The 20,878-nt window shown below is 37.1% G+C and overlaps 3 protein-coding genes and 1 pseudogene across 3 annotated transcripts; 3 read left to right on the top strand and 1 right to left on the bottom strand.

Moving 5' to 3' along the window:
- Positions 1-1,929: 1,929 nt before the first annotated feature.
- LOC120577539 (uncharacterized) lies at positions 1,930-9,566 on the bottom strand (annotated as a pseudogene).
- Positions 9,567-14,188: 4,622 nt separating this feature from the next.
- Positions 14,189-15,106, top strand: LOC120577538 (uncharacterized). The gene has a single exon (XM_039829115.1). The coding sequence runs from the start codon at positions 14,189-14,191 to the stop codon at positions 15,104-15,106; it is 918 nt and encodes a 305-aa protein (XP_039685049.1).
- Positions 15,107-16,411: 1,305 nt separating this feature from the next.
- On the top strand, positions 16,412-17,098 carry LOC120577537 (uncharacterized). The gene has a single exon (XM_039829114.1). It carries the CDS (start codon positions 16,412-16,414, stop codon positions 17,096-17,098), a length of 687 nt encoding a protein of 228 aa, XP_039685048.1.
- Positions 17,099-18,676: 1,578 nt separating this feature from the next.
- LOC120577536 (uncharacterized) lies at positions 18,677-19,639 on the top strand. Its single transcript, XM_039829113.1, has one exon. It carries the CDS (start codon positions 18,677-18,679, stop codon positions 19,637-19,639), a length of 963 nt encoding a protein of 320 aa, XP_039685047.1.
- The last annotated feature ends 1,239 nt before the right edge of the window (positions 19,640-20,878 follow it).

Raw genomic sequence — 20,878 nt, 5'->3', positions numbered from 1 at the left:
GATCTAAAGAGAAAAAAAAATATACTACCTTTTGGGTAGATCCGGTTTGGATTCGGTTTGAGTTGTGATGGTTCGTTGTTGTTGTTGTGAGAATAGTTTGTGTTCTTGTGATGTGTGTGTTGTGCGGTTTGGTTACCGAATCTGTGAGTTTGGTTGTTGATCTTGTGTTAGAGATGTTCTGGTTTGAAATTTATGTTTGCAGGTTTGGATTGTAAGAAAATGGAGTGAGAATTATTGTGTCTGTGTGCTTGGCCGTGGAATGTTTTTCTTGTTGGGCCCCCCTTTTTCTTGGCTGCTTGCGTGTTTGTATATATAGAGCTTGAAATGAGAAAAATTTTGTTGCTTGGAGAGGAATATGACAGCCTGTTTTGAGCTGTGTTTGGATATTATCGGACAAAAATTTTGATTTATTTTGGACATTAAAAATAAAATAAAAGGACTAAAAATAAATAAAACAAAAACAAGATAAAATAAAGGTTAAAAAAAATGAATTTAAAGTTAATAAAAGATGGAAATTAAAATTAAATGAAAATTGAGAGAAGAGGGCCCGACTCGGAATCAACTATGAGGTATTTTAAAATACCTCCCTGCCGAATTTTTTGCTCGAAAGGCTGAGACCGGTCGGAGTTAAATGACACGTGTTAGTGCTGTCTTAGGTCAAAAATTGGGGTATGACAGATGCCCCTATTTAAGTTTCTTCGTCCGGAGATTTGAAGATGAAATCTTTGATTTGACAGGTCGAAGAGACTTAAATACAAAGTACACAATTTTTGACCTAAGATGTTATGAATGCATGCGATGCAATTACGAATGCATGTGAGGCAACCATGAATGCAGGACGACATAGATGGCTTGACAGGAATGAGAAACAACAATGGGATACCCGAATTCGCTGAAAAAAGGGATCCGACTCCGCTAGGGGAATGTAGTTTCACTGGGGAAAATACTGTCAGTTATTGTATTGGTTTATATTGAAATTGAAAATTGACTAGTGACATTAGTGGCACAGCTATGCTGGAAATGACACTTTTTGAAATTGAAATTGAAATTGATTAGTGACATGGCTAGCACGACTTTATGCCGGGTATGGCACTTTTGAAATGAGTTCAAGCTGTCCTTTTGTCGGAAACTAGCCACTTGAAATTGACAAAAATAGATTCAAGCTGTCCTTTTGTCGGAAACTTGCCGCTTGAAATTGGATGAACATAGATTCAAGCTGTCCTTTTGTCAGGAACTTGCCGCTTGAAATTGACTGAACATAGATTCAAGCTGTCCTTTTGTCAGGAACTTGCCGCTTGGAATTGATTGATTCGTGACATCTCTTGACCAGACACACTGGGGATGACACCTTTGATGTAAATGATGATTACAAGCTGTTCATTTGTTAGAACTTGCCACTTGACATAATGATGAAACGAGGACCGAACTGAGGGGATATTATTGAACAAAACTTTGTGTGATTGATGCAACCACGTACGAATGATGCGATGCATATGTTGTATAAGAATGTATGAAAGTGTTGATGCATGGATGTATGGGTGTATGAATGTATTAACGTCCGAAAGCATGAATGTATTTATTGTATAATAGATGGACTCGATGAGACAAGACAAGATTTGGTAAGGTGGAAAGTGGACTGACATTACAGTACTATACACTCGGCAAACTTCCTTGGAGATGACCTCATTGGGGACAAAGTATCAAACATATGCCTTATGGGGACGAAACCCATTAAAAGTCTGGAAAAAGTCGCCATTTGTAAGCTGATACATAATGTTCTTCCATTGACACACTTCCGTCGTTGTGCCCTCTTTTTTTGAATTTTCAACAGCGTCCAATCATGCTTGTCTGGTGGGGTCTAATCATTCTTTGAGGAACGTGCTGACGCATGCTTCCTTCACTCTCAAGTCCTAATATGTACTTGTGCATTTACGCCTTTTTAAGAGACATTGAAAAAAGTTTTTAAGAATTCTACTTCGAAATATTATCATCAAACAATGGAAAGAACTTTAAAAATAGAATAACAGGGGAATTTCAAACAGAAGGGCCATAGGCTCAAATATTATTGATTGAATGACAGCCTGCAGATGGCATGACTTCATGGATTTTTTTTTTACAAAATTTGAAAAAAAATGGTAATTTTAAAATGGGAAGGTACATTGAACTTCATAACCCCATTCCCCCTTACAACTCTTGAATTTTGCTTCTTTTGATGCCTCAGATTTGGAGATTCTTTGATAGTAGACATGCCCCAAGTGGATTGTGCCTGACTGGATGCAGTTACTTTGTCTTTTTCTTTTTATCCTTAACTTTTGCATAGACCGCCCTTTCGGGTTTTTAGCCTACCAGGATAATGATTTCTGTTTAATGTCTCTAATTTTTGCTTGAGCCGCCCTTTCGGGTTTTCAGCCCACCGAGACGCTCATTTTTGCCTAAGCCGCCCTTTTCGGGTTTTCGACTTACCGAGCTGTTCTTTATAATTTTTAGACAAAGTATTTCTTGACTGCATCTGTGTTCACAGGACGTGAAAGTTCTTCACCATCCATGGTTTGAAGAGTCATGGCACCGCCTGAGTAAGCTTTCTTGACAACATACGGGCCTTCATAGTTAGGCGTCCACTTGCCCCTAGAGTCGGGTTGGAAAGTCAAGATCTTTTTGAGCACAAGATCACCTTCTTTGAATTCACGGGGATGAACTTTCTTGTCAAAAGCCTGCTTCATCCTCTTTTGATACAGCTGACCATGACAAAGAGCAGACATGCGCTTTTCTTCGATCAGATTCAATTGGTCATACCTACTTTGAATCCACTCGGCCTCTGATAATTCAGCCTCCATTAAAACTCGCATTGAAGGAATCTCAACTTCTACGGGAAGTACTGCCTCCATGCCATATACCAAAGAGAAAGGGGTTGCCCCTGTTGATGTGCGTACCGAAGTACGATATCCATGTAATGCAAAGGGAAGCATCTCATGCCAATCTTTATAAGTCACCACCATCTTCTGGATGATCTTCTTTATATTTTTGTTTGCAGCTTCGACGGCACCATTCATCTGAGGTCTGTAAGATGAAGAATTATGGTGTTCGATCTTGAAATCATCACACAATTCTTTCATCATCTTGTTGTTCAGATTCGTCCCATTATCTGTAATGATCCGGCTAGGGACACCATAGCGGCAAATAATATGATTCTTTGATAAACTTGACTACCACCTGCTTGGTCACATTAGCATAAGATGCAGCTTCAACCCACTTGGTGAAATAGTCAATAGCCACTAGAATGAAGCGGTGTCCATTTGAAGCTTTCGGTTCAATTCTTCCAATCATGTCAATGCCCCACATAGAGAATGGCCATGGGGAGGAAAGAACATTGAGTGCAGTCGGCGGCACATGAATCTTATTGGCATAGATTTGACACTTATAACACTTCCTGGCATGCTTGTAACAGTCGGCTTCCATTGTCATCCAGTAATAGCCTGCTCTCAATATCTTTTTGGCCATTGTATGTCCGCTAGAATGAGTCCCAAAGGATCCTTCGTGTATTTCATGCATCAATAAGTCTGCCTCATGTGTGTCAACACATCTGAGCAACACCATGTTAAAGTTTCTTTTATACAGAATGTCCTCGTTTAGGAAGAAATTGCCAGACAATCTTCTTAAAGTCTTCTTGTCTTTACTGGATGCTCCAAGTGGATACTCTTGCCTTTGAAGGAAACATTTGATATCGTGGAACCATGGCTTGTCATCAACAACTTCTTCAGTGGCGAATACATGAGCGGGTCTTTCAAGACGTCTGATATGGATCAGTGGTACTTCATTCCGACGATTTACTTGGTACATTGAAGACAAAGTAGCCAGAGCATCCGCCATCTGGTTCTCATCACGAGGAATATGGTGTAGCTCGACTTTGTTGAAGAAGGTCAGTAATCGTCTTGCATAGTCTTTGTAGGGAACCAATCCGGGGTGACGAGTCTCCCATTCTCCTGTGATTTGATTGATTACAAGGGCTGAGTCACCATAAATGTCGAGGTTCTTGATTCTTAGATCGATGGCTTCTTCGATACCCATGATACACGCTTCGTACTCTGCCATGTTGTTTGTACAGTCGAACGTCAACTTGGCAGTGAAGGGGATGTGTGCACCCTTAGGAGTAATAATGATTGCCCCAATTCCACTACCATAAACATTAACAGCTCCGTCGAATATTAGACCCCATTTTGATTCAGGATCTGGACCTTCCCCGAGTAGCGGTTCGTCACAATCTTTCATCTTCAAATACATAATCTCTTCATCAGGAAAGTCGAACTTGATGGGCTGATAGTCTTCAATTGGTTGGTGAGCCAAGTGATCAGCAAGGATACTGCCTTTGATTGCTTTCTGGGTACGATACTCAATATCATATTCGGATAATAACATCTGCCACCGGGCAATTCTTCCTGTCAAAGCAGGTTTCTCAAAGATGTACTTGATCGGATCCATCTTAGATATCAACCAAGTAGTATGACTAATCATATAGTGACGGAGACGTTTGGCAGCCCAGGCTAGTGCGCAATAGGTCTTCTCGAGCATGGAATAGCGAGATTCACAATCAGTAAACTTCTTGCTTAAATAATAAATGGCATGCTCCTTTCTTCCAATTTCGTCTTGTTGTCCGAGCACACAACCCATGGAATCTTCTAGTACAGTCAGGTACATGATTAGTGGTCTTCCTTCAACTGGAGGGATGAGAATCGGAGGTTCTAGTAAGTACGCTTTGATGCTATCAAAAGCTTTCTGGCAATCTTCTGTCCAATCAATCCCTTGATCCTTGCAGAGGAGTTTGAATATCGGCCCACATGTTGCAGTCATATGAGAAATGAAACGGGAGATGTAATTCAGTCGTCCGAGAAACCCCCTTACTTGTTTTTCTGTTTGCGGAGCTGGCATTTCTCTGATGGCTTTGACCTTTGCTGGATCTACTTCAATACCTTTCTGACTAACAATGAAGCCCAGAAGCTTTCCGGATCTAACACCAAAAGTACACTTGTTGGGATTCAGACGAAGTCTGTACTTTCTTAGCCGTTGGAACATCTTTAGCAAATACTCAACATGTTGTTCTTCAGTGATTGACTAGACGATCATGTCATCCACATAAACCTCAATCTCTTTGTGTATCATGTCGTGAAAGATAGTAGTCATACCCCTTTGATAAGTATCCCCTGCATTGATCAAATCGAACGCCATTACTCTGTAATAGAAAGTGCCCCAAGGTGTGATGAAAGACGTCTTCTCTTTGTCTTCGGGCGCCATCTTGATCTGATTGTAACCGGAGAAACCATCCATGAGGGAGAACACTTTGGATTTTGCAGTGCTGTCAACCAGTACATCAATATGAGGTAATGGGAAATCATCTTTGGGACTAGCTTTGTTAAGGTCACGGTAATCAACACACATTCTGACTTTGCCATCCTTCTTCGGAACAGGCACTATGTTGGCTAGCCATTGAGGGTATTTTGATGTAACGAGGAAACCTGCATCGATCTGTTTCTGCACTTCCTCTTTAATCTTGAGGGCCATATCAGGACGGGTTCTTCTTAATTTCTGCTTGACCGGCGGACACTCGGGTTTCAAAGGTAAATGGTGTACCACGATATCAGTATCCAGACCCGGTATATCTCGGTACGACCAAGCGAACACATCAACATATTCTTTGAGAAGCTCTATCACTCGCTTCTTGACACTTGCCTCAAGTGATGCCCCAATCTTGACCTCCTTCTTGTCTTCTTCGGTACCCAAGTTGATTGCTTCTAATTCTTCCCCATAAGGCTGAATGGTCTTTCTTTCTTGTTCAAGTAGCCGGGAGATTTCGTCGGGAATCTCTTCATTCTCTTCTTCTTCCGCCTCATACACAGGGAACTCAAAGTTGGGAGAGATCATAGGGCTATGTTGTTCAACGGGTTCATTGGGTTTTAATCTGCATATATGATTGATGATTTTTTTAGAAAACAAGTAAGTGCAGATTTTTAGAAGGTGATTATGTTTTCGGTTTTTTGTATTACCATTTTTTCTAAAAACATAAAAGAAAGCAAGGCAAAAGGTTGGGAACAAAACGACATTTTTATTTGATTGATGATAAATTCTTGAAGCAAAAAGCCCTAGATAGATTCACTTTCGCTTGGGGCGGGGCGAAAGGATTTTCTTTAAAAAAGCATAAAAGACGAAACAAAGTGCATTACTTGGATAAATGAGCAATAAAAGGAACATCTACAGCAACCCAATTGTGGCTAGACCCTCCTTGTGTCACAAAGCTTCGTGGCACTCTTTCGGGATTATCTTCAATGATTGCATGAATGAACCCAGAACTGTGGAAAGTACCTCTGATCGGTTCGACAACGATCTTAGGCTTGGACAAATCAGCTGATGGGCAGAAACCCAGTCCTTCTCGGCGCTTGTTCTCTGGCAGTTCTATCAACTTTCCCCAGCTGGGAGAGCCTCCAGCTTGTATCACTTTTTGAGCATCTTTTAGAGAAGAGATAGATGCCTCACTCCTCTTGGTACTCTCTTCCTCTATGGCAAGTCCTTAAAAAGATGTCCCTTCAACGCTATCGGCTCCGATGAAGGAGAAAGACGATAAATGACTTACTAATAAAGCTTCTTCACCATTTACCGTTACCAGCTTCCCATTCTTCACAAACTTTAACTTCTGATGCAAGGTAGACGTTACTGCCCCCGCTTCATGAATCCAGGGTCGGCCTAGTAAACAGCTGTAGGATGCTTGGATGTCCATCACTTGAAAAGTAATCTGGAAATCCTGTGGCCCAATTGTAATAGGCAGAATCACCTCTCCGAGAACATTCTTCCTCGAACCATCAAAAGCTTTCACCATTACTCCACTTTGTCTCAAAGGTGTACCCTTGTAAGAAAGCTGATCATAGGTCGTTTTGGCCATTACATTTAACGATGACCCGGTATCTACCAACACATTTGACAAAGCATCAGTCTTGCAGTTCACAGATATATGCAATGCCAAATTATGGTTCCTTCCTTCCTCTGGGAGCTCTTCGTCACTGAAACTCAGATTGTTGCATGCAGTGATATTCCCCACTATTCCATCGAATTGTCCCACAGTCACATCATGGTCTACAAAAGCTTGCTCCAAGACTTTCATCAAAGCTCCCTTATGAGCCTCAGAATTCAGCAATAAAGACATTATGGATATTTTTGACGGAGTCTGCATCAGTTGATCAACCACTTTGTACTCACTTTTCTTTATCAGCTTGAGAATCTCATCAAAATCAGAACATGACTTGGTCCCACTAGTCTGACCCACATCTTTGATTGCACCGGAATCTTTAGTTCGAGTTTCTTCAGTCACCGGAGCGTCAACTTTCTTTGGAAACACTAGAGGGATAACACGCCCATTCCTCAGTATTCTACTATCTTCGGCAATATTTCCCACAGAAGGCAAAGGTGGTATTGGAACTTCACGACCATTATCATAGTGGCATTGTACTTGTAAGGAATTGCCTTCTCAGAAGTATAAGGTATTGGACCAGGCAAGCAAATCACTAAAGGAGCAGCAACTGACCTCCGACTGTCGTAAAATATCTCCATAGGCTCTTCAGGAGTTATAACACATACATTATCACATTTTCTTTCAACGACCAGTTCTCCTTGGTTCAAAAGTCCTTGAATATCATCTTTCACTTTCTGACAACCCCAGGGGTTCAGAAGGCACTCGTTGCAGCCATCATGATCATGTTTAAAGAGGTTTACTTTGCATAACTTGGCATGTAATGGGACCAAAGGTGTTCGGATTTGTTGAACGTCGAGAATATGGTGAGTCTCTTGGCAATCTTCGACCATGTTGACAGTTGCAGCACCATGGTTTGGCAATGGATTGGTTTGAATATTTGGCGCTGAGTGTGTGAAGGTTATCTTCTTTTCTTTGATTAGCCTCTGGACTGCATACTTAAAGGCATAACAACTTTCAATATTATGACCTGGGGCCCCTTGATGGAAATCACAAGTCTGATCAGGTATGTACCATGCTGGCAGTCTTTCTGGTACTGGAGGAGGAGGCCTGGTTTAAACCAAGTTATTTCTGAGTAATCCTGGAAGTAACTCTGCATAGTGACGGGGATTGGGTCAAATTGCATTCTCTGTGGTCGAGGTTGCTGTTGATGATAGGGATGTGGGGGATTTTGTTGATATGGTTGTTGTTGGTATGGACGTTGCTGGTATGGTTGTTGGGGATATTGTTGAGGGTGTTGAGGATATTGTGGGAATTGAGGCTGGCTATTTGGGGGATGAATAATATTGGCAGCAGGTGTGATGGCAGCAATGTGTTGATAGGTTGGATAAGTTTGCTGAGGCCTTCCTTAGGCCACCATACTAACCTCATGTTCTTTCTTTCTCGAGATGTGGGTGCCATATCTCTTGGTTCCACTGGTAGAAGCTCCATCTTTTACTAAACGTCCTTCTCGGACTCCTTCTTCCAACTCCACACCCATGCCAACCATTTCAGCAAAGTTCTTGGGCGTACTTCCGACCATCTTCTCGTAGTAGAACTGACTGAGAGTTTTTAAGAAGAGTTTGGTCATTTCCTTCTCTTCTATACGTGGGCTGACTTGGGCCGCAACATCCCTCCACCGCTGAGCATACTCTTTGAATGTTTCTTTAACCCCCTGAGTCATGGCTTGAAGATCACTTCGGTCTGGAGCCATATCTACATTGTAATTGTATTGTTCCACAAAAGCTTCACACAGATCATGGAAAGTTTGGATCTTTGTTTTGTCCAGATTCATGTACCACTTTGAGGCGGGACTAGCCAAGCTCTCTTGGAAGTAATAAATAAGGACCTGATCGTCCTTAGCATACGCGGACATCCTTCTTGCATACATTGTTAGATGTTCCTCAGGGCAGGAGTTCCCTTTATACTTTTCAAAATCTGGGACCTTGAACTTATGGGGTATCTGGACGTTCAGCACCAAACAGAGGTCATAAGCAGTTTTTCCAAATCTTTCTTTTCCGCGGAGAGCTTTCATCTCACGGTACATCTCATCATACTTCTCTTGTAAATCCTCCACTTGACCATAGGCCTTCATACTCCTTGAATGGAAGATGGGTTCTTCATTTTGTGGAGCAGTGTGAATCATAGGTGCTGAGTAAGTCATGACAACTGGGGGAGCTTTTACAGGAGGCAGAGGGACATGAGTCACCTGATGAGTAGGCATCTGAGCTTCACAAGCAATGGGACGGAGTATTTCGCCAGTAGTAAAAGGCGGGAACCAAGGCACGGAGAGCTGTGGAGCAGAGTGTGTCGGAGTGTCGGCACATATTGTCCATTCAGGGATAGAAGAGGAAGATGTTTCAGCCTGAGTATTGGTGGGAGGTGGAGGAGCTTGTGTTTGTGCATGAATTTGTGCTTGAGCTTGTGCTAGAGCATGAGCCTGAGCCTGAGCCTGAGCTTGCTCTTGGGTCCGCATATCTGCCATCGTCTTCATCATTTCAACCATTTCGTCCATCTTAGTCTGCATGGCTGCCACTTCTTCACGGAGTGCCCGATTCTCTTGCTCGAGAAAATCCATCTTTCTCTTAACGGTTGCACGAGTGTAATGAGTACGAGTAGACTTGTAGTGGATGCGTGGTGCCACCTTTGAAACGAGCTGACCTTTGATTGGAGAAGAAAATTTGTGTGAGACTTGGATTTGAGACTATGAAATGCAAGATGATGCATGATATGCTTATGCAAAAATAGACACATTTTTTTTTTTATCGAAGGACTTATAAAAGCTATTTTGTAAACATTATAAAGAGATAGAGGATAGACTTATAAATAAAAACAAGATAATTCCCTTTTTACAAACTGAGCCAAGGGATAGACTCCAAAGTTCATAAAAGAAAGCGAAAACAGAAAAGATAAGAACATTTTGGGAAATTCTTGAGCCCCTGAAGTAGACTACTCCTCGGAATCTGAATGCGCGTCCTTGAAAAAGTCCCAACGCTCCTTTGCGCTGATAAATTGTGCGAGCCTTGTGCTCTGAGCTTGGATCTGAGCATCTTTTTTAACTATTTGTTGCTTTTGCTAGCGAATCTCATGATCCTATTGTTCTATTTTACCACTCATAGTTTCCATCTTGAGCATAGCTTCATCATACTTTCTTTTCCAAATGGCACCTACACAGTTTGACTCAGCCAATTCCTCTTGGCACTCTCTCACCGTCTCAGGAACCAAGGGTAAGGATGGTGCTGGGGTAGTTGAAGATAGGTATCTTGGGAGGTGATAGGGTAGGACCAGACTTGAAGCTCTATTAATGACCCATTGAGTGTGAGATCCTTGTGAAAAGTCTAATCTCTTCGCCAATTGGCTTCTGCTAAGTCTGCGAATAGCACGCCAAGCTTGAACAAATTTTCCTCTCTTGTTTGTGGGATCTTCATGGTTAAAGTAGAATTCACCCTCTAAGTAGATGCTATACGGTTTAGTTTCCATTGGGCATCCAAACTGACGTTTGGCAAGGATAGGGTTGTAACTGATTCCTCCTTGCATACCGAGAAGGGGTACGTTTGAGTATTCTCCACAACTGACAATGATGTTTCTAAAGTTATGGGTGGCGTGATACCAGGCTATGTCAGATGGAGTGAGGGACATGATTCTTTTAGACCAAGAGAGATTTCTTGGATTGGCTTGAAAGGAATGGGTTTGGGGTAAATGAGAGGTAAACCATTTGTATAGTAAAGGTGCACAACCGAGGATAGCCCCACGACCTACCTGGTTCCGATCGTGTATGGAATGGTACATATCGGCTAACAATGTGGGGACAGGTTCTTTGTGAGGAAGATTTGAATGGCATGGATGTCAACATAATTATCAACATTTGGGAACAGTACAAGGCCGTAAATGAGTAAGGCTAGGATGGAGTAAAAGGCGTTGACATTGTTTACTTCGGCGAAATCAGAGGCTTGTTGGTAAAGGAATTTGGCGGGTAGGCTTGGAAGATTTCCTTTGATGGTGAGTTTTGTTTTTATGAGAGAGGTTTCGAGATGGAGAGCATCTGCAATAGTGGCGGCTTTTGGAATGGGTTCAAGGCCGGTAAATGGTACTTCGTCAAGCACTGGTAGGCCAACTAAGTAGGAGTATTCCTCGAGGGTGGGAGCAAGTTGGTAGTCGGGGAAAGTAAAACAATGGTAAGTAGGGTCATAAAATTGGACCAAGGTCTCCAAACATCCTTTCTCAACATTTGTCCAAAGGATACCAAGCAGCCTCCCATGACGATCATGAAAGTCTTCCGGACTAGCTACCTTAACTGCAAGATCCCTTAAGTTCATCAAATCCAATTTCTTGAAAGTAAACTTCCTAGTGTTTCTTCTCTCCATCCCTTTGATATTTACAAAAAAAAACTATATAAGCCCTTCGATATTTTGATGAAAGAAGTTTTTATGGATGAATGCATGTATGCATGATTATGCTGCACAAATGGTGAAAACATGGTGAGGTTTTAGGTCCACAATGATGGAGTCAAAGGGTAAACACGCCATTTGGTAAGGACTATGGTCTCATTTGTACCTGTATCACGGGTTCTACCAAGTTCCCAGAGTCTTTAACCGCTTCCGAATGTCATCGGGTTACGGAAATACTTCCGGTCCAACAACGTTCGTAAGAAAGTCTCGTCTGAGTGTAGTATCGCGTATCAACTAGACCAAGACTACTCTTGATTAGCCACCGCACTACGTCCTAAAAGGCCAAGATGGGTAATGGTAACTAAAGGTCCTCCACTTCGACGGTCACTTGAAAATACAATGCCAACACGACTACTCATGCCAACATAAATTACTTCCAAGATTCCTCCATTGAGCGGGGTTATACCACATGAACCAAAACACGAGACTTGACTCTCGGAATGGCACTTTGGTTATACCACCATCTTATCTTATGTTTCCCTCAAGCCCGGGTGTAGGACTTATCTCACCACTCACGTTAAGGAAAAAAAAGAAAGAAGAAAAGAGAACATATATACCAGTATTTCCATCCTTTATTTTTGTTTTTTTTGTTTTAAGCAAGTTAGAGCGCAAAGAATTAAATAAAGCCAAGTTAGGCTCAACCCTCTTAAGGTTCCCTAGTGAAGTCGCCATTTCTGCCGCGCCATTTTTCGGACGTCAAGGCCATTTGATTGACTTTGACTCACTTTTTATATCACGACCGAACAAATTTTTTTTTAGGGGAAAACGTTCCAAACAACCCATTTTGAAGAGATTCAGGGTTCGGGGGTTGGTTATACTTAGGGAAGGTATTAGCACCCTAAATATTCGTAGTACTCTACGAGAACCTCTTGATTTTATTTAACTTTTTGTGCTTAAACTTGCTTGCTTTTAAAGAGATGAAAATGGAATTGAATGATGAGTTGAAAAAGAAAAGAAAATTGATTTTAATTGAAAAGAAAAAAGAAAAATATTTTTTTAGTTGAAAGTTGAAAAGAAAAAAAAGAAAATTGTTTTTTAATTGATTTGGAAGGACAAGGTCCTCTGCCTACGTACCCGTGAGGGATCAAAACCTCGTAGTTCGGGGTAGAAATTAACGTTTGATTTGTTTGGTGTTTTTTATATGTTTTGAAAAAGGTTTTGAAATAAAAAGCCAGATGGCAAATGAGAATTGATTTGTGTTTTTTAGATTGAAGAAAATTGACTTGAAGTTGAATTAGACTTGATTTGAAATTTGATTAAGAAAAATAAAAAGAACGATCACTTGATTTGAGAATCAAGGTTTGTAATGAAAAAATATTTTTGTGATTTTTTATTTGAATGTTTTTGTTGTTTTGGAATAAAGATAAGCAGAATGAGAAAAATGAAGTTAAGCTGAATTGTGAAGTTGTTTTAACATGGACCAGAATATTCTGGAGAATAATTAAATTAAACAAAAATAAATAAATATTAACATTTAAGTTTGGACCAGAGCACTCTGGATTAACAAAAATATAATATTAACAGTTAATTTAGGACCAGAGCACTCTGGATTAATTTAATTAACAATGACCAGAGCACTCTGGAGAATAATTAAAAAAAATATAATATTAACAGTTAATTAGGACCAGAGCACTCTGGATTAATTTAATTAACAATGACCAGAGCACTCTGGAGAATAATTAATTTAAACAGAAATATAATATTAATAGTTAATATAGGACCAGAGCACTCTGGATTAATTTAATTAACAATGACCAGATTATCCTGGAGAATAACTAAATTAAGCAAGAATATAATATTAAGTTAATTTTGGACCAGAGCACTCTGGATTAACAGATAGAGCGAGAATTAAAATGCATGAAAAAGAAATTAGAAAAATGAGATGCTGGGGGTGTGTGAGCAGTAAAGGGGGGTGCAGAAAATAAAACGAAAAAGATGGGCCAAGAACAAGGTTGGACCTCAGAGATCAAATCTCGGCCGTTGATTTGATCAACGGCCTTGATTTAATCTGCCAAATAAAAGGGGTATAAATACCCATTCTTTCCTTTTTTTCTCATTTTTTCCTTTCTCTTCTCTCTCTTTCCGTCCTTCTTCTTCTTCTATAAAACTATTTAGAGCATGTAACAATAACAACATATCGTAATTTTTATTTTGTTTTTGAGTAACATATCTTATTTTTTAGTGTTCTCATAAAGATTTAATTACATGATTCTTGTAATATCTTTTTTAATATATATGCTATGTAATGACAATATTCTGATTTAAATTTGTATGACCTTTCCAAGTGAATTCATTTTTTTTTTCTCAACCAAAGAGTAAATCATAAATAAATAACGTACTTAATTAGTAGCAACTAACAAGCGAACACATGGAGGTTGCACTTGTGTGTGTTCTGTTGAAATGCTTAGAAAACATAACAGTGGTCGAACAACTCACTAAAAGAGGGTAAATTGTTGTAAAGCCCAATATAATTTCCTAATTTAAAAAAAAAAATAACTAAACCATATCAATTAAATTTGATAAGCAACAAATGTAAGGTATAACATAAAAAGACATTGGCAACTTCTTAACACTCTTTCACACCTTCCATGTGTAACTACATCCTAAAATATCCAAGTTAACCGAGTGTCGTTTAACAACCATAATTCATCATTTCGTAGCTGTTTGTTTATATATATTTCAAATTTCATAATCACTTCCCACATTCAATTAACCTTATAACAACACATCTCAAACTCGTAATTGAAACAAAATGAAGAAAACAGGCTCAAATAATATTGAGATCCTAAGAGTGCAAGCTCTATCAATTCTCTGCACACCCCACCCTTTTCTTGAATTTTCTGGGTTTGCTCCCATTCCAGATAAAGTTGATTCAATTCGTAGCAGAAAACAACAAATTAAGAACGACACTCTTTTTGATTTTGATGGCTCTTCTCCCGTTCAAGATAAAGTTGATCCATTTTGTAGTACAAAACAACAAATTGACAACGACGCTTTTCTTGATTTTGATGGCTTTTCTCCAGCTGAAGATAAAGTCGATATATATAATAGAAGTAAAGAACAAAGGCAAGACAATGATGAAGAAAATATTGAAGAAGGAGAGTTTAGTTTTGCATGCACCAAAGTCCGAGGACTGCATATATTTGCCGATGAGATATTTGAAAATGGAAAAATACGACAAATACCACACACTTTTGACCAATCTCTATTCATCTATCCCACCTCAAACAATAATGTCTCACATCTTCGACCACCACTAAAGAAGATCTTTATTAAGAATTCCGTAAATCGACACTCAATGCTAGGTGGTATTTCAAAAGAATCTCAAAACGAGTCATTGCAGAATATGACAATGGTGGAGATAAAGGCTTCGAATGAGTGTTACGAAAAAAGCAACTCCACAGGGTCATCAAATTTGTGGAAATTTAGAGTTTTATTGAATGCTTCGGATCCAAAAAATTCCAGAAAGCCAAAGGTAGAAAACATTGTTAATAAAAAGAGGAAGGATGAAAAACACAAAAATGGATTATCAGCTTACGAGAAGTTGTACGTGTCTAATAAAACAAGGAAGGATAGCAACAAAAGAAGATCATTTTTGCCTTACAAACGCCAGTTATTGGGGCTCTTTACCAACATGAATGGATTGAGTAGGAACCTGCACCCCTTTTGAGTTTGAATTGCCAAGTTTTCTCGTGTTGGGAGTACATATGATTTTTGACATAGTAGAATACTTTAATGTACATAAAAATCAGCTAATTAGCAATAGGCTTTGTTTCTCTGATTATGAAAATCAAGAGTTCTAATTTCCCCGCATGATAATGTAGAGTGAATGATCTAATGTTTGTTTATATAATACACATTTTCATGTGTATCTCATTAAATAGAAACACGTGTTAAACATGTTTTTTTAATCATATTACAAGTTTTATGATTACTACGTACTAAAGAAACTTTTTTTTCTCAGTTGCAACTTGGAACAACGCATTGTTTTCCTTTTTTACTAATAAAAAATTTTAATAATAAAAAAAAATATTTAAACGTTAGTCAGATCTGAAGTTCATACAAGCAAAACATATGTAGCTTATTTATAATCTTTAAAGAATGCAATATGGTATATTATATAGATCATAAACAAATTTGGAAAACAGAATATACATAAGAAAATCATAAATGCTATATAATAAAATTCATACTTAATTAAAAAATTTGTTTTCTCCTCTTCCTATGAATCATCCCGTGCATTAGAATATTGTGGAAAAATGAGTGAAAAACATTTCGACTTAATATATGTTCAACATGTTCCTTCTATTATCTTTATAAATCTATAAAACTATTTAGAGCATGTAAGAATAACAACATATCGTAATTTTTATTTTGTTTTTGAGTAACATATCTTATTTTTTAGTGTTCTCATAAAGATTTAATTACATGATTCTTGTAATATCTTTTTTAATATATATGCTATGTAATGACAATATTCTGATTTAAATTTGTATGACCTTTCCAAGTGAATTCATTTTTTTTTTCTCAACCAAAGAGTAAATCATAAATTAATAACGTACTTAATTAGTAACAAACTAACAAGCGAACACATGGAGGTTGCACTTGTGTGTGTTCTGTTGAAATGCTTAGAAAACATAACAGTGGTCGAACAACTCACTAAAAGAGGGTAAATTGTTGTAAAGCCCAATATAATTTCCTAATTTAAAAAAAAAATAACTAAACCGTGTCAATTAAATTTGATAAGCAACAAATGTAAGGTATAACATAAAAAGACATTGGCAACTTCTTAACACTCTTTCACACCTTCCATGTGTAACTACATCCTAAAATATCCAAGTTAACCGAGTGTCGTTTAACAACCATAATTCATCATTTCGTCGCTGTTTGTTTATATATATTTCAAATTTCATAATCACTTCCCACATTCAATTAACCTTATAACAACAAATCTCAAACTCGTAATTGAAACAAAATGCAGAAAACAGGCTCAAATAATATTGAGATCCTAAGAGTGCAAGCTCTATCAATTCTCTGCACACCCCACCCTTTTCTTGAATTTTCTGGGTTTGCTCCCATTCCAGATAAAGTTGATTCAATTCGTAGCAGAAAACAACAAATTAAGAACGACACTCTTTTTGATTTTGATGGCTCTTCTCCCGTTCAAGATAAAGTTGATCCATTTTGTAGTACAAAACAACAAATTGACAACGACGCTTTTCTTGATTTCGATGGCTTTTCTCCAGCTGAAGATAAAGTCGATATATATAATAGAAGTAAAGAACAAAGGCAAGACAATGATGAAGAAAATATTGAAGAAGGAGAGTTTAGTTTTGCATGCACCAAAGTCCGAGGACTGCATATATTTGCCGATGAGATATTTGAAAATGGAAAAATACGACAAATACCACACACTTTTGACCAATCTCTATTCATCTATCCCACCTCAAACAATAATGTCTCACATCTTCGACCACCACTAAAGAAGATCTTTATTAAGAATTCCGTAAATCGACACTCAATGCTAGGTGGTATTTCAAAAGAATCTCAAAACGAGTCATTGCAGAATATGACAATGGTGGAGATAAAGGCTTCGAATGAGTGTTACGAAAAAAGCAACTCCACAGGGTCATCAAATTTGTGGAAATTTAGACAAACATGAATCTTCGAAGTAACAGCGACCATAAGGATTCATTAGTTTTATTGAATGCTTCGGATCCAAAAAATTCCAGAAAGCCAAAGGTAGAAAACATTGTTAATAAAAAGAGGAAGGATGAAAAACAAAAATGGATTATCAGCTTACGAGAAGTTGTACGTGTCTAATAAAACAAGGAAGGATAGCAACAAAAGAAGATCATTTTTGCCTTACAAACGCCAGTTATTGGGGCTCTTTACCAACATGAATGGATTGAGTAGGAACCTGCACCCCTTTTGAGTTTGAATTGCCAAGTTTTCTCGTGTTGGGGTACATATGATTTTTGACATAGTAGAATACTTTAATGTACATAAAAATCAGCTAATTAGCAATAGGCTTTGTTTCTCTGATTATGAAAATCAAGAGTTCTAATTTCCCCGCATGATAATGTAGAGTGAATGATCTAATGTTTGTTTATATAATACACATTTTCATGTGTATCTCATTAAATAGAAACACGTGTTAAACATGTTTTTTTAATCATATTACAAGTTTTATGATTACTACGTACTAAAGAAACTTTTTTTCTCAGTTCCAACTTGGAACAACGCATTGTTTTCCTTTTTTACTAATAAAAAATTTTAATAATAAAAAAAAAATTTTAAACGTTAGTCAGATCTGAAGTTCATACAAGCAAAACATATGTAGCTTATTTATAATCTTTAAAGAATGCAATATGGTATATTATATAGATCATAAACAAATTTGGAAAACAGAATATACATAAGAAAATCATAAATGCTATATAATAAAATCTCATACTTAATTAAAAAATTTGTTTTCTCCTCTTCTTATGAATCATCCCGTGCATTAGAATATTGTGGAAAAATGAGTGAAAAACATTTCGACTTAATATATGTTCAACATGTTCCTTCTATTATCTTTATAAATCTATAAAACTATTTAGAGCATGTAACAATAACAACATATCGTAATTTTTATTTTGTTTTTGAGTAACATATCTTATTTTTTAGTGTTCTCATAAAGATTTAATTACATGATTCTTGTAATATCTTTTTTAATATATATGCTATGTAATGACAATATTCTGATTTAAATTTGTATGACCTTTCCAAGTGAATTCATTTTTTTTTTCTCAACCAAAGAGTAAATCATAAATAAATAACGTACTTAATTAGTAGCAACTAACAAGCGAACACATGGAGGTTGCACTTGTGTGTGTTCTGTTGAAATGCTTAGAAAACATAACAGTGGTCGAACAACTGACTAAAAGAGGGTAAATTGTTGTAAAGCCCAATATAATTTCCTAATTTTAAAAAAAAAAATAACTAAACCGTATCAATTAAATTTGATAAGCAACAAATGTAAGGTATAACATAAAAAGACATTGGCAACTTCTTAACACTCTTTCACACCTTCCATGTGTAACTACATCCTAAAATATCCAAGTTAACCGAGTGTCGTTTAACAACCATAATTCATCATTTCGTAGCTGTTTGTTTATATATATTTCAAATTTCATAATCACTTCCCACATTCAATTAACCTTATAACAACACATCTCAAACTCGTAATTGAAACAAAATGCAGAAAACAGGCTCAAATAATATTGAGATCCTAAGAGTGCAAGCTCTATCAATTCTCTGCACACCCCACCCTTTTCTTGAATTTTCTGGGTTTGCTCCCATTCCAGATAAAGTTGATTCAATTCGTAGCAGAAAACAACAAATTAAGAACGACACTCTTTTTGATTTTGATGGCTCTTCTCCCGTTCAAGATAAAGTTGATCCATTTTGTAGTACAAAACAACAAATTGACAACGACGCTTTTCTTGATTTTGATGGCTTTTCTCCAGCTGAAGATAAAGTCGATATATATAATAGAAGTAAAGAACAAAGGCAAGACAATGATGAAGAAAATATTGAAGAAGGAGAGTTTAGTTTTGCATGCACCAAAGTCCGAGGACTGCATATATTTGCCGATGAGATATTTGAAAATGGAAAAATACGACAAATACCACACACTTTTGACCAATCTCTATTCATCTATCCCACCTCAAACAATAATGTCTCACATCTTCGACCACCACTAAAGAAGATCTTTATTAAGAATTCCGTAAATCGACACTCAATGCTAGGTGGTATTTCAAAAGAATCTCAAAACGAGTCATTGCAGAATATGACAATGGTGGAGATAAAGGCTTCGAATGAGTGTTACGAAAAAAGCAACTCCACAGGGTCATCAAATTTGTGGAAATTTAGACAAAACATGAATCTTCGAAGTAACAGCGACCATAAGGATTCATTAGTTTTATTGAATGCTTCGGATCCAAAAAATTCCAGAAAGCCAAAGGTAGAAAACATTGTTAATAAAAAGAGGAAGGATGAAAAACACAAAAATGGATTATCAGCTTACGAGAAGTTGTACGTGTCTAATAAAACAAGGAAGGATAGTAACAAAAGAAGATCATTTTTGCCTTACAAACGCCAGTTATTGGGGCTCTTTACCAACATGAATGGATTGAGTAGGAACCTGCACCCCTTTTGAGTTTGAATTGCCAAGTTTTCTCGTGTTGGGGGTACATATGATTTTTGACATAGTAGAATACTTTAATGTACATAAAAATCAGCTAATTAGCAATAGGCTTTGTTTCTCTGATTATGAAAATCAAGAGTTCTAATTTCCCCGCATGATAATGTAGAGTGAATGATCTAATGTTTGTTTATATAATACACATTTTCATGTGTATCTCATTAAATAGAAACACGTGTTAAACATGTTTTTTTAATCATATTACAAGTTTTATGATTACTACGTACTAAAGAAACTTTTTTTTCTCAGTTGCAACTTGGAACAACGCATTGTTTTCCTTTTTTACTAATAAAAAATTTTAATAATAAAAAAAAAATTTTAAACGTTAGTCAGATCTGAAGTTCATACAAGCAAAACATATGTAGCTTATTTATAATCTTTAAAGAATGCAATATGGTATATTATATAGATCATAAACAAATTTGGAAAACAGAATATACATAAGAAAATCATAAATGCTATATAATAAAATCTCATACTTAATTAAAAAATTTGTTTTCTCCTCTTCTTATGAATCATCCCGTGCATTAGAATATTGTGGAAAAATGAGTGAAAAACATTTCGACTTAATATATGTTCAACATGTTCCTTCTATTATCTTTATAAATCTATAAAACTATTTAGAGCATGTAACAATAACAACATATCGTAATTTTTATTTTGTTTTTGAGTAACATATCTTATTTTTTAGTGTTCTCATAAAGATTTAATTACATGATTCTTGTAATATCTTTTTTAATATATATGCTATGTAATGACAATATTCTGATTTAAATTTGTATGACCTTTCCAAGTGAATTCATTTTTTTTTTCTCAACCAAAGAGTAAATCATAAATAAATAACGTACTTAATTAGTAGCAACTAACAAGCGAACACATGGAGGTTGCACTTGTGTGTGTTCTGTTGAAATGCTTAGAAAACATAACAGTGGTCGAACAACTGACTAAAAGAGGGTAAATTGTTGTAAAGCCCAATATAATTTCCTAATTTTAAAAAAAAAAATAACTAAACCGTATCAATTAAATTTGATAAGCAACAAATGTAAGGTATAACATAAAAAGACATTGGCAACTTCTTAACACTCTTTCACACCTTCCATGTGTAACTACATCCTAAAATATCCAAGTTAACCGAGTGTCGTTTAACAACCATAATTCATCATTTCGTAGCTGTTTGTTTATATATATTTCAAA

This window comes from Medicago truncatula, chromosome 8, assembly GCF_003473485.1.
Source record: "Medicago truncatula cultivar Jemalong A17 chromosome 8, MtrunA17r5.0-ANR, whole genome shotgun sequence".
NCBI classification, from domain to species: Eukaryota; Viridiplantae; Streptophyta; class Magnoliopsida; order Fabales; family Fabaceae; genus Medicago; species Medicago truncatula.
Note: the sequence above shows the minus strand (reverse complement) of the source record. Positions and strands in the feature narration are given on the sequence as shown.

What these genes read in the sequence shown, in the direction of transcription:
- LOC120577538 (XM_039829115.1), top strand. Translation starts at nt 14,189, where the DNA reads ATGAAGAAAACAGGCTCAAATAATATTGAGATCCTAAGAGTGCAAGCT.
- LOC120577537 (XM_039829114.1), top strand. Translation starts at nt 16,412, where the DNA reads ATGCAGAAAACAGGCTCAAATAATATTGAGATCCTAAGAGTGCAAGCT.
- LOC120577536 (XM_039829113.1), top strand. Translation starts at nt 18,677, where the DNA reads ATGCAGAAAACAGGCTCAAATAATATTGAGATCCTAAGAGTGCAAGCT.